The sequence below is a fragment of the Pyrus communis genome, chromosome 2 (assembly GCF_963583255.1).
Source record: "Pyrus communis chromosome 2, drPyrComm1.1, whole genome shotgun sequence".
In the NCBI taxonomy this organism is placed as follows: domain Eukaryota; kingdom Viridiplantae; phylum Streptophyta; class Magnoliopsida; order Rosales; family Rosaceae; genus Pyrus; species Pyrus communis.
This window is the reverse complement of record NC_084804.1, coordinates 2,363,879-2,377,849: the sequence shown is the minus strand read 5'-3', so window position 1 is coordinate 2,377,849 and position 13,971 is coordinate 2,363,879. Positions and strand designations below refer to the sequence as shown.

The 13,971-nt window shown below is 37.7% G+C and overlaps 1 protein-coding gene and 1 long non-coding RNA gene across 3 annotated transcripts; both read right to left on the bottom strand.

Moving 5' to 3' along the window:
* Window positions 1–929: 929 nt before the first annotated feature.
* Window positions 930–1,472, bottom strand: LOC137726738 (uncharacterized). The gene is made up of 2 exons (XR_011067685.1): window positions 1,304–1,472; window positions 930–1,193 (listed from the first exon to the last, which is right to left on the bottom strand). It is a non-coding gene; the product is annotated as an uncharacterized lncRNA (long non-coding RNA).
* A 3,933-nt stretch (window positions 1,473–5,405) lies between these two features.
* Window positions 5,406–13,928, bottom strand: LOC137726434 (internal alternative NAD(P)H-ubiquinone oxidoreductase A1, mitochondrial-like). 2 transcript variants are annotated; one of them, XM_068465364.1, is made up of 10 exons: window positions 13,488–13,928; window positions 12,105–12,787; window positions 11,742–11,955; window positions 11,502–11,662; window positions 11,335–11,400; window positions 11,088–11,251; window positions 10,876–10,990; window positions 10,491–10,670; window positions 10,228–10,380; window positions 5,406–5,590 (listed from the first exon to the last, which is right to left on the bottom strand). In XM_068465364.1, the coding sequence occupies exons 2-9, from the start codon at window positions 12,699–12,701 to the stop codon at window positions 10,228–10,230; spliced, it is 1,650 nt and encodes a 549-aa protein (XP_068321465.1). In that variant the 5' UTR covers window positions 12,702–12,787; window positions 13,488–13,928; the 3' UTR covers window positions 5,406–5,590. The 2 variants fall into 2 exon arrangements, with proteins under 2 accessions (XP_068321465.1, XP_068321464.1); XM_068465363.1 differs by lacking the exon at window positions 5,406–5,590 and having other exon boundaries at window positions 10,062–10,380; window positions 13,488–13,925.
* Between the last annotated feature and the right edge of the window lie 43 nt (window positions 13,929–13,971).

Below are 13,971 nucleotides of genomic sequence, written 5' to 3'. Positions count from 1 at the left end.
GTGAACACGACAAGGTCAAGATTGTCTTTCCCAAAACAAAAAATAAAATAAAATACAGTCAAATTCTACGACCATAAAAAAAAGAAAAGAGGAGTATAAAAATATTAATTTCCCCAAATTAAAAAAAAATAAAATAAATTGATGTCCTTGGCACTATATAAACCCAAGCAAGAGAACCCAAATCTTAAAACAAATTCACAGCTCAAAAGTTTCAAGCTTTCAAGATCCAAACATCCATTTCTTCTCTCTTGTGTAGTAGAAAGACTGATCTCCGCATCGAGAAGAGCTTTTAAAGTGTAGAATATTCGAATATTAAGATAATCAGAAGGGAAAGAAGAGATGGAGGGTGCAAGGAATGCTATGATCAACGGTGGGAGTTTCTCCGGCCGTCTGATCCCCAAGAGGGGTCAGGTGAAGGTGGCTATTGTGGGGGTTCTGCGTCACTCTTTCTCATCCATTTTCTCTGCCAGCAGCCGCCGTGGCGGTGGGGGCTGTGAATCTGGCGATGCTCATCACTTCTCTTGACTGGTCAGATCAGATCATGTGATGGTCAATCAACCAGTCCAGATTTTTGGTGAAAGAGTTGTACTTTTTAGATGAATGTGTGACAGGGAAGGGTAAGGTTTTTTTAGCTCTTTTCTTGCAACAAAAGGCTGTAAAAATTTTGTAGTTAAACATTATGATGAGTGGAATATGTTTTAATACTCTTGTTTTTTTTTTTTTCCTTTTTCAATCCGGTCGTTACAATATGAGCATCCAACTTAGAACAAATTGACGATGAATACAAATGCTCGAGATCTTTTTTAGTATTAATGCTACAAAGTGAACGCAAGATACTCTGAACATCGACAATGTTTTGCAACAAAATATTGAGAGATCGAGTTTAACTTGAACCAAATATTTCACCCAATTCAACAAATTAAGGGATCAAGGTCTTAAGCCTCTAACATATGTAGCCTTAATATTCGGAAAAAGGCGAGACGAGGAGTGTGAAAATCACTAGCCTATAACATATGGCAATGTGTGGTGGTGTGACTTGTAGCAAACCTATATTCTTGAGCTATCTCTGCCAAAGACGAGTAGTAGCCCAGTTCACTGCAACATAGAACCTGTGCCTCCAGCTGACAACACCCGTCAGATGAGCGCCAAATTAACCAGATGAGAAATCCGGCAAGGGATATGCCCCTTGCATCCTGCAAAATATTAATCAACAGGTTAAGGAAAATGCTTGGTAGAAAAGCACTTTGTAACTGCTCGGCGGAAAAGCACATTGCCCTTCAGCATAAAGGCAAAGAAAATCTACCTTAGACTGGCGCAGATCAACCAAAGCCTTATAGCCTCTAACTGTTGCCATGCTTCCTAGGTGCTTGTGTGGATGCTCGCTCACACAAAGTATCCTTCTCAGTTGTGCGCGCAGATGCTCCTGATGGCGACCTTCTGAATCCATGTCGAGCAGTCCTAGCAATCCTTTCGAATGCCATGTTCAGACTGAGTACTTCCCCCGAAGCAAGAGTGGCAAGTACTCTTTGAACCTTCTAAAGAATACCAAAATGGTGTGTGCTCAACCTGTTGAAATTGAACCAAAAGTAGTGAGCTACAAAAATCACTACTACCATATGAGAAACAATTGAAGGCAGAAATATTTATAGGTAAGCTGAACTATCACCCCAAACAGAGGACGAGGTGAAGACAACAGGCAGGACAATTAGAGCACCACTCCAAACAGATTATTAGCATATGACAGCAATTCGTGTCGAAAATACTACTTGGCTAGAAAACATAAACCAGTTGTATTTAGCCATCAGCTGATGGGGGAAACAAAGAGAAAGGCCCTTGTAAATTTAGGAGTGTAAGATCATAAAAAGCAGTAGTATAATTCTATGCATTGCGTATAGACATTAACATTTAACTAGCACACCAAACACAGATCACACACACACAAACACACCCGAGCTTGATGTCCTGTGTTCAAGTCCCCCTCTCTTAATGGTAAAATGATGAATGATGAACAATATCAGGAACCATTTCTATTGATTTGAAATCTCAGGACCAAAATAATGTGTTATGCAAATCTCAATGATCATTTTGACTAAAAAAACCTAATAATTAATATTCAAATTCTTTGCTTACCAGGTTGTCGCGTTCATATTTGTTGGCTTCTTTTGTTGGTTTTCATTTGATGAATGGGTGGCTACGGAAATCGACAGCTGGCAGGGTCAATGTCGCCAGTAATGAAAACAATGAGCCGTAAAGAAATAATGACGCAGCACAAGCGAACAAGGAATACATCGTATCCCATTGAAAAACAAAATTTTATGAAATCAATCAGAGTTGGGAGAAAACAGAAATTTTTTATTAAATAATACTTGAATGATGATTATAATACCAGCCATAAGGCTTAAATATACTTAACTCTATTATTAGGACTATTTGGAGAGTCGTAGAGAATGTAAAAGAAGCAAATTGGAAGTAAAATGAAAAATTTGATTTTTATTACAAACTTTAAAATGCGATTTTGAAAGTTTACATGACATCAAATAGCTAAAATCAATTGTACGTTATAGCAAAATGGTGCGTTTGAACTGGAACATCGCTATCTTTTGGGGATGGTATTTTGGACGCCAAATCTGTAAATGCTCACTGTGTATGTTTGTCTTCCCTCGCCCCATTTCATCTTTATTCCACTCGACCATCTATTCTACATCAAATAAAATGTAAAAAGTATTCATAAATCCAAAGATTAATTTTTGTTAATTGTTCAAGAAGTGTTGTGCCCCTGGCACTTTAAGTTGAAGGAAATTTGGAAGCCAGCAAATTGGTTTTTGACTGGAGACCTATAGTTCGAGTAAAAAAAGGTTTGGTGAATGAGAAATTCTTCGGTAACAGTTTTAAGATTGTCGGACTTTGTAAATTATCATTTTAAACCTCACAAAAGTAAGAACCTCTTTAGATTTACTGTTTCACGGTGCTCAGTTCTAACCGGTAGAAAAACATTTGTACTTCAGAAAAAAGAAATCTCTTCCTTTCCAAACATAATCTGACATAATTAAAATATAATTAAGGTGAAATACAAAGAATCAAGGTATTCCCCTTCACCTATCGGATTCTGTGAATGGTATTAGCCGTTTACGTTTAATTAGTTAATTATATTAGTGTCATTTAGTACTATGGTCTAATAATATTTCTCTTCATTTGTAAGTAAGAGGTCCTAGGTTCGATTCTCGTTAAAGGCAAATTTAAACCATATTATTGTTAGCCCATTGTGAGGTTAAGCCCACCCCTTACCCTTATTGTAGATAATATCGTTTGTTCAAAAAAAAAATTATATTAGTGGCAGGGACATTATGTTTAAACAGCTTTTAATCACTAGGCTTTCATTGACCCAAAAAAAAAGAGGTTTGAGTTAGGGGGAAAGGAATCCTGTCCAGATCCCTTTCTCCTAATCTACCAAGTTTAGGGATCTGAATTGTTGAAATTTGATCTAATGACTACAAACAAGAGCCCATTTTAAAAGTTATAATAATTTCAGCAGTTGAATCAAATTTCAACGATCTGAATTCTTGAACTTAATGGATTAGAAGGAAAGGATCTGGACTGAGTAAGGTGGTACTGGTTCCTGCGGGAATGGGCGGGCCCACTTGAATTTGAATCTAGTACATGCCCTTGTGGGACCGGGCTGGCCCGGATCCAAGTTTTGCTTTGGCTCTTCAGAAAAGGTTGAGCTAAAGACAAATGGCCATGTGATTTTCATGCATGATTTCTTTTTCATTTTTCTTTATAGTTGTTGAATTTTATAATAATATATAATCGTGTTCACATTACCTAACCAGTCATTTTCTCTATTATTAAATTTTACAATAATATAAAATTCTTGTATATAGAAATCAAACTCACATAAATAGTTGTAAAATACATCACCACTCACAACTTAGATTATTTCGAATACGAAAAAATAGTTAAGAGATTCAAATGACATATTTAGTAGCTCCGAATGTGACATTTCTCCATTATATTCTTTATACATATAAGAAAAGCCAAGTATTTTCCTATTTATACAATTTTTTTTTTAAAATGGATCAACTAGTGGCTTTCTTATGTCAATTTATTTATTTTTTGAACCAAAGAAATTTATTAACGTCAAGAATTAAACTCAAAATGTTCCGTTTAAAGTACTGGCTTAAATTCATGTTCAATGATCGAACCTGTGGTGGTGGTTCGTTATGTATAATTTAGGAAGTTTTAACAAAAAGCTCGCGGTACTGTTCACTTTAACGAAAAACCACATTTTTACACTAAAAAGTCAATCATGATACTATTCACTTTACCCTTTATTTTATCTTTATCATTAAAACTCAAAATTTTCAAATTTTTTTGTTAATTTTTCTTATAATTTATGTTGAAGGACTTTTCCTGGTCAAGTCGTTCGGAAGAATGAACTCAATTAAGGGATATGCTATTTGATTTATCAATTCAAGGAGCAGAGAGAGAATAAAAGATTTTATAAAATGTAAAACCGACAAAGCAGGCCAGTGAAATTGTGGTGTGTGAACACGAAAAGGTCAAGATTGTCTTTCCCAAACCAAAAAATAAAATAAAATACAGTCAAATTCTACGACCATAAAAAAAAAAGTATAATAAAAATATTAATTTCCCCAAAATTTTTAAAAAAAAAAAAAAAAATTTGATGTCCTTGGCACTATATAAACCCAAGCAAGAGAACCCAGATCACAAAACAAATTCACAGCTCAAAAGTTTCAAGCTTTCAAGATCCAAAAATCCATTTCTTCTCTCTTGCGTAGTAGAAAGACTGATCTCCGCATCGAGAAGAGCTTTTGAAGTGTAGAATATTAAGATAATCAGAAGGGAAAGAAGAGATGGAGGGTGCAAGGAATGCTATGATCAACGGTGGGAGTTTCTCCGGCCGTCTGATCCCCAAGAGGGGTCAGGTGAAGGTGGCTATTGTGGGGGTTCTGCGTCACTCTTTCTCATCCATTTTCTCTGCCAGCAGCCGCCGTGGCGGCCGCGGCTGCGAATCCGGCGATGCTCATCAGTTCGCTTGACTGGTCAGATCAGATCAAGTGATGGTCAATCAACCAGTCCAGATTTTTGGTGGAAGAGTTGTACTTTTTAGATGAATGTGTGACAGGGAAGGGTAAGGTTTTTTTAGCTCTTTTCTTGCAACAAAAGACTGTAAAAATTTTGTAGTTAAAACATTATGATGAGTGGAATATGTTTTAATACTCTTGTTTTTTTTTTTTTTTTTTTGTCCTTTTTTTAATCCGGCCGTTACAATACGAGCATTTAACTCATAACTAATTGACGATGAATACAAATGCTCGAGATCTTTTTTAGTATCACTGCTATAAAGTGAACGCGAGATACTCTGAACATCGACAATGTTTTGCAACAAAATATTGGAAGATCGAGTTTAACTTGAACCAAATATTTCACCCAATTCAACAAATTGAGGGATCAAGGTCTTAAGCCTCTAACATACGTAGCCTTAATATTCAGAAAAAGATGAAACGAGTAGCGTGAAAATCACTAGCCTATAACATATGGCAATGTGTGTGTGACTTGTAGCATCAACCTATATTCTTGAGTTGTCCCTGCCAAAGACGAGTAGTAGCCCAGTTCACTGCAACATAGAACCTGTTCCTCCAGCTGACAACACGCGTCAGATAAGCGGAGCGCCAAATTAACCAGCTGAGAAATCCGGCAAGGGATATGCCCTTTGCATCCTGCAAAATTTTAATCAACAGGTTAAGGAAAATGCTTGGTAGAAAAGTACTTTGAAAGTGCTCGGCGGAAAAGCACATTGCCCTTTAGCATAAAGGCAAAGAAAATCTACCTTAGACTGGCGCAGATCAACCAAAGCCTTATAGCCTCCAACTGTTGCCATGCTTCCTAGGTGCTTGTGTGGATGCTCGCTCACACAAAATATCCTTCTCAGTTGTGCGCGCAGATGCTCCTGATGGCGACCTTCTGAATCCATGTCGAGCAGTCCTAGCAATCCTTTCGAATGCCATGTTCAGACTGAGTACTTCCCCCGAAGCAAGAGTGGCAAGTACTCTTTGAACCTTCTAAAGAATACCAAAATGGTGTGTGCTCAACCTGTTGAAATTGAACCAAAAGTAGTGAGCTACGAAAATCGCTACTACCATATGAGAAACAATTGAAGGCAGAAATATTTATAGGTAAGCTGAACTGTCACCCCAAACAGATGACGAGGTGAAGACAACAGGCAGGACAATTAGAGCACCACTCCAAACAGATTATTAGCATATGACAGCAATTCGTGTCGAAAATACTACTTGGCTAGAAAACATAAACCAGTTGTATTTAGCCATCAGCTGATGGGGGAAACAAAGAGAAAGGCCCTTGTAAATTTAGGAGGAGTGTAAGATCATAAAAAGCAGTAGTATAATTCTATTCACTGCGTATAGACATTAACATTTAACTAGCACACTCAACACAGATCACACACACACAAACACGCCCGCGCTTGATGTCCTGTGTTCAGTCCCCCTCTCTCAATATTCCATAAATCCAGATTCAATTAAAAAGCTTCGGGACACTTAACAAAATTTTTAACGAAATGATCAAAATAATGGACGGTAAAATGATGGATGATGGACAATCTCAGGAACCACTTCTATTGATTTGAAATCTCAAAAACCAAAGTGATGTGTTATGTAAATCTCAATAATCATTTTAGTTAAAAAAAACCTAATAATTAATATTCAAATTCTTTGCTTACCAGGTTGTCGTATTCATATTTGCTGGCTTCTTTTGTTGGTTTTCATTTGATGAATGGGTGGCTACGGAAATCAACAGCTGGCAGGGTCAATGTCGCCAGTAACAAAAACAATGAGCCGTAAAGAAATACTGACGCAGCACAAGCCAACAAAGAATACATCGTATCCCATTGAAAAACAAAATTTTATGAAATCAATCTGAGTTGGGAGAAAACAGAAATTTTTTATTAAAAAATTCTTGAATGCTGACTATAATACCAGCCATAAGGTTTAAATATACTTAACTCGATTATTAGGACTATTTGGAGAGTAGTAGAAAATGTAAAAGAAGTAAATTGGACGGAAAATGAAAAGTCTGATTTTTATTAAAAACTTTAAAATGCGATTTTGAAAGTTTAAACGATATGAGATAGCTAAAATCAATTGTACATCATAGCAAAACGGTGCGTTTGAACTGGAACGTCACTCTCTTTTGGGGATGGTATTATGCGTCCGAAACGGAGTTCGGACATCAAATCTGTAAATGCTCACTGTGTCTGTTTGTCTTCCCTTGTCCCATTTCGTTTTTATTCCACTCGACCATCTATTCTACATCAAATAAAATGTAAAAAGTATTCATAAACCCAAAGATTAATTTTTGTTAATTGTTCATGAAGTGTTGTGCCCGTGGCATTTTAAGTTGAAGGAAAATTGGAAGCCAACAAATTGGTTTTTGACTGGAGACCTATAGTTCGAGTAAAAAAAGGTTTGGTGGATGAGAAAATCTTCGGTAACAGTTTTGAGATTGTCGGACTTAATGGGAGAAAATTACCTTAGCTGGCAATCGTATACAACATCTATTTCTGTATGAATAAACCACAACGTCCCAAAAATATGAGATACAAAAAACCAAAAAAACTTCGATATATCGAAGCTTTCTGTATGGCCAGTTCAAACATTGCCCAAATCAAATAGTCATATCGATGTTTCTTTCCTGGTTTAGAATCACTGTTTCATGGTGCTCGGTTCTAACTACTAGAAAAACATTTGTACTTTAGAAAAAAAGAAATCTCTTCCTTTCCAGACATAATCTGACATAATTAAAATATAGTTAAGGTGAAATACAAAGAATCAAGGTATTCCCCCTCACTATCAGATTCTGTGAATGGTCTTAGCAGTTTACGTTTAATTAATTATATTTGTACCATTTAGTACTACGTCTAATGATATTCTTCTTTACTTGTAAGTGAAATGTCTTAGGTTCGATTATGGCTAAAGACAAATTTAAACCACATTATTGTTAGCTCATTGTGAGGTTGTGCCCATCCCTCCCCCTTAATGTAGATAATATCGTTTTAAAAAAAAATTAATTATATTAGTGGCAGGGACATTATGTTTAAACAGCTTTTAATCACTAGGCCTTCATTGACCAAAAAAAAAAAAAAGAGGTTTGAGTTAGGGGAAAAGAATCCTCTCCGGATCTCTTTCTCCTAATCCACCAAGTTCAGAGACCCAGACTATTGAAATTTGATCCAATGTCTACAAACAGGGGCTAAGTTATAATAATTTTACCAATTAAATCAAATTTCAACGGTCTAAATTCTTGAACTTGATGAATTGGGAGGAAGGGATCCGAAGATAATCCTTTTCCTGAGTTGGGTGGTATTGGGACCTGCGAGACCGGGCAGGCCCACTTGAATTTGACTATAGTACATGCCCTTATGGGACCGGGCTGGCCCGGCTCCAGGTTTTGCTTTGGCTCTTCAGAAAAGGTAGAGGCTTAGAGTTAAAGACAAATGGCCATGTGATTTTTATGCATTATTTCTTTTTCATTTTTCTTTATAGTTGTTCAATTTTATAATAATATATAATCGTGTTCACATTATCTAAGCAGCCATTTTCTCTATTATTAAATTTTACAATAATATAAAATTCTTGTATATAGAAATCAAACTCATATAAATAGTTGTAAAATACATTACCACTCAGAACTTAGATCATCTCAAATACGCAAAAATAGTTAAGAGACTCAAATGACATATATAGTAGCTCCGAATGTGACATTTCTCCATTATTATTCTTTATACATGAGATAAGCCAAGTATTTTCCTATTTATACAATTTTTAAAAAATAGATCAACTTGTGGCCTTCTTACGTTAATTTACTTTTTTTTAGAATCAAAGAAATTCACAAGCATCAAGAATTAAACTCAAAAAGTTCCGTTTAAAGTGCTGGCTTAAATTTATGTTGAACGATTGAACCTGTGGTGGTTGGTTATGTATAATTTATGTTGGACTTTTCCTGGTCAAGTCGTTGGGAAGAATGAACTCAATGAAGGGATAAACTATTTGATTTATGAATTCAAGGAGCAGAGGGAGAATAAAAGATTTTATAAAATGTAAAACCGACAAAGCAAGCCAGTGAAATTGTGAAGTGTGAACACGACAAGGTCAAGATTGTCTTTCTAAAACCAAAAAATAAAATAAAACACAGTCAAATTCTACGACCATAAAAAAAAAGTATAATAAAAATATTAATTTCCCCAAATTTAAAAAAAAAAAAAAAAAATTGATGTCCTTGGCACTATATAAACCCAAGCAAGAGAAACCAAATCTCAAAACAAATTCACAGCTCAAAAGTTTCAAGCTTTCAAGATCCAAACATCCATTTCTTCTCTCTGGCGTAGTAGAAAGACTGATCTCCGCATCGAGAAGAGCTTTCGAAGGGTAGAATATTCGAAAATTAAGATAATCAGAAGGGAAAGAAGAGATGGAGGGTGCAAGGAATGCTATGATCAACGGTGGGAGTTTCTCCGGCCGTTTGATCCCCAAGAGGGGTCAGGTGAAGGTGGCTATTGTGGGGGTTCTGCGTCACTCTTTCTCATCCATTTTCTCTGCCAGCAGCCGCCGTGGTGGCGGCAGCTGTGAATCCGGCGATGCTCATCACTTCTCTTAACTGGTCAGATCAGATCATGTGTTGGACAATCAACCAACCAGGCCAGATTTTTGGTGGAAGAGTTTTGCTTTTTAGATGAATGTGTGACAGGGAAGGGTAAAGGTTTTTTTTAGCTCTTTTCTTGCAACAAAAGGCTGTAAAAATTTTGTAGTTAAAACATTATGATGAGTGGAATATGTTTTAATACTCTTGTTTTTTTTTTTTTCTTTCCGTTTTCAATCCAGCCGTTACAATATGAGCATCCAACTCAGAACTAATTGACGATGAATACAAATGCTCGAGATCTTTTTTAGTATCAATGCTACAAAATGAATGCAAGATACTCTGAACATTGACAATATTTTGCAACAAAATATTGAGAGATCGAGTTTAACTTAAACCAAATATTTCACCCAATTCAACAAATTGAGGGATCAAGGTCCTAAGCCTCAAACATATGTAGCCTTAATATTCGGAAAAAGGCGAAACGAGGAGCGTGAATATCACTAGCCTATAACATATGGCAATGTGTGTGGTGTGACTTGTAGCATCAACCTATATTCTTGAGTTGTCTCTGCCAAAGACAAGAGTAGTAGCCCAGTTCACTGCAACATAGAACCTGTTCCTCCAGCTGACAACACGCGTCAGATAAGCGGAGCGCCAAATTAACCAGCTGAGAAATCCGGCAAGGGATATGCCCTTTGCATCCTGCAAAATTTTAATCAACAGGTTAAGGAAAATGCTTGGTAGAAAAGTACTTTGAAAGTGCTCGGCGGAAAAGCACATTGCCCTTCAGCATAAAGGCAAAGAAAATCTACCTTAGACTGGCGCAGATCAACCAAAGCCTTATAGCCTCCAACTGTTGCCATGCTTCCTAGGTGCTTGTACACAAATTGCTCCCCGAGAGGAATGTCTTTCGCGCTGAAGGCCTTCCCGGCATCCTGCTTCCCAATCCTGTTAAACAACTCTACCAGATACTTTCCTTCCCTTTCTGCCACCTATTTGAAACAAAGTGAACTAGGTTAGTTCGAAGGTGGCTTCACGTTTGCTCATTTGCTCTTTCTGCGTCGATCTATCAGTAAGTTCAAAAGTCCGAATTCGGTTGAAAGATTATACTATAAATAGTCACTTATAAGGAATGTGTAGGAAGTATGACAGGCTTGAACAGCAATGTGTAATTTCTAGAGCAAACTAAAAGTTAACCTGAGCTAAAGCCGGAAGGACTGGCCTCCCCGCCTCCTCGAGAAAACCGGCACAATCTCCTAGTGCAAACACATCTTCCACTGAAGGAACCCGCATCCACCCATCGACACCAATCCTGTGTCACTCAATAAAAGAATATCTTAGATCCTTGCTCCATTGAACATAAAAAAGAAACCAACCGAAAAAAAGCAAAGAAATGCTGGTGGATATACCTTCCGCCCGGGGACTTTGGAAGATCAAGTTTTTTCACAAACTCTGAGGGACCAACGCCGGTAGACCAGACCAAAAGGCCGTATGGAACATCAGTGCCATCGTTGAGAACTATCTTCTTCGGATGCACTTCTTTCACAACGCCTCGCATAAGGCGAACTCCAACCTGGTGAAAAGGTCAACATTTCAAATCCATCCTAAGAATCAACAAGAAGTGGCCTCCAGAATTGGAAAGCAGACCAAACTTACCTTGGTCAAGTGATTTGTTGCGTATTGCCTTAACCCAACATCGAACGATGACAAAATCTCATTCGCCTGTCACCAAAAAAAAAAGAAAAGAAAAAGATCATTGGTTTCGTAATTTATCTCCGCAAGAAGCCAATCCATAAATATATGTGAGAATTACAAATGAGTACCTCAATGAGAGTGACTTTGATGTAATCCTTAACGTGACTATACCGTTCTTGTACATCTTTCATGATGAAATCGCTCAATTCGCCACTGAACTCCACCCCTGTAGGGCCACCTCCAATAACAACACAATGCAGGATGCGTTTCCTTTCTTCCTCCGATATGCCTGCAAAGTAAAATGCATAAGATTGTTCTCACTCAAGTCTTCGAATATCTGCATACTCTGAGACACATATAAAACTCACCTGGATGTTCAGAAAGCATGAGGTTCAAGAGAAGCTTCTTCCTAATCTCTTGGGCATGATTCACTTCGCGGAGGAAGAATGCATGTTCCTTCACACCCTTGATGCCAAACGTCAGGGGTTCAGCTCCGGCAGCTATGACGAGTTTGTCATACGCAACTTTGAACCTATAAGGTTCATGAGACAAACCGCCATTGCTAATTGTCTCGCAGTAAACCTAGAAGAAAGGAGAAGATTAACTTTTCTACTGATATGACTTAAACAATGCTGCACTAGTCAGTGTGCCATATGTTATGATAACTAACAAACTATACAAATATTTTCCAAATTCGAACTAATCCAGTTGATAACTATTAATTCACTCACCTCATGTTTGTCAGTGTCAAGGCCGACGCAGGATGCCATGTAAAAGTATGAACTGGGACTCGTTGCCAATGCAGATTGTATACGACTAACAGGTTCAGCTACCGAGCGAAATTCCAGGGTACCAACGCAAGTTGAAGCAAGCAAAGGAGTGAAGACCATGTGATTTCTCGGCGATATGCAAACAACATCATATACCTTGGTGTCTAGTCCTTTGAGGAATCGACATGCAGCCCAGCCAGTACCAAGGACCACCACTCTTGGCTTTTCACTCGGCCTGGTTGCTTCTAGTCCAGGATACTTGGGGTCATTACACTCCGAATCAGACTCCTCAACAATCCTTTCCGCAGAAGGGAATTGATAATTTGGGGTTATGCTTATTCCCCTGCTCCAGAAACTATTGTGATTAACCTTCGAAATGCTGGAGAGGTATGAAAGATTGTTGTTTCTCATCTCACTTTCGAGTGAAGGTACGGAGCAATATTTGCGTGTGGATGCTCGCTCACACAACATATCCTTCTCAGTTGTGCGCACAGATGCTCCTGATGGGGACCTTCTGAATCCATGTCGAGCAGTCCTAGCAATCCTTTCGAATGCCATGTTCAGATTGAGTACTTCCCCCCGAAGCAAGAGTGGCAAGTACTCTTTGGACCTCCTAAAGGATGCCAAAATGGTGCGTGCTCAACCTGTTGAATGAAATTGAACCAAAGGAAGTGAGAGCTACGAAAATCGCTACCACTATATAACAATTGAAGGCAGAAATATTTATAGGTAAGCTGAACTGTCGCTCCAAACAGATGACGAGGTGAAGACAACAGGCAGGACAATTAGAGCACCACTCCAAACAGATTATTAGCATATGACAGCAATTCGTGTCAAAAATACTACTTCGGCTAGAAAACATAAACCAGTTGTATTTAGCCATCAGCTGATGGGGGAAACAAAGAGAAATGCGCTTGTAAATTTAGGAGTGAAAGATCATAAAAAGCAGTAGTATAATTCTATGCATTGCGTATAGGCATTAACATTTAACTAGCACACAAAACACTGATCACACACACAAGCACACCAGCGCTTGATGTCCTGCGTTCGACTCCCCCTCTCTCAATATCGCTTGTATCAAACATTAAAAAACAACCTGGATGAATCCATACAGCCAGATTCATGAAATTTTCAAAAATTCAATAATTTGGCTAAAAAAATTGTATGGCATCAAAGCAACAAAGCCATATAAACATCTCTGCCAAAGATCAACACCAAAGGCACAAAAAAAAAAAAAGACCCGAAAGCGAAAAAATAGAGACTTTCAAATCCAGAAATCAAACACAAATCTAACAGCAACCCATCGGCATTGTGAAGCAGAAATTGAAGTTAAAGAATATTTACAGTAAATTTGGAGCGACGAAATCAATGAAAGTTGCTTGCTTTGGAATATCCAAGAATCTTGGAGCAGCTTCTTAGGACAAAAAAATCAAAAGGGTTTTCGGTGTCCGTTTATATAAAGCTGGTGGGAGATCACAAAATCTAAGAACTGATCTGGAAAGTAAAAAGTATGGGAAATCAAGAGAAAGTTTGAAGGGTACCGACTTGCGACGCAAGGAAGGTTGTTGGGATTCGATATGTAAATATTATTAAACATTAGGCAGTAAAAGAATGACAAAAGTCCATGGTTGGCATTTATATTTCACTCTGGGAAATCGAAAAGTGGAAACTGGAATGGAAAAACTGCAGAGGGAAAGGAAGAGGAAGAGAGCGGTGGACAGTACGACGAGCGTAAGTAATACGTTTTGGTGTCGTTTTGTTCAGTGGGTCCCACTTTCATGAACCATTTTCTCCAAGCTGTAATACTGTATGCGTGTGAGTGTTATAC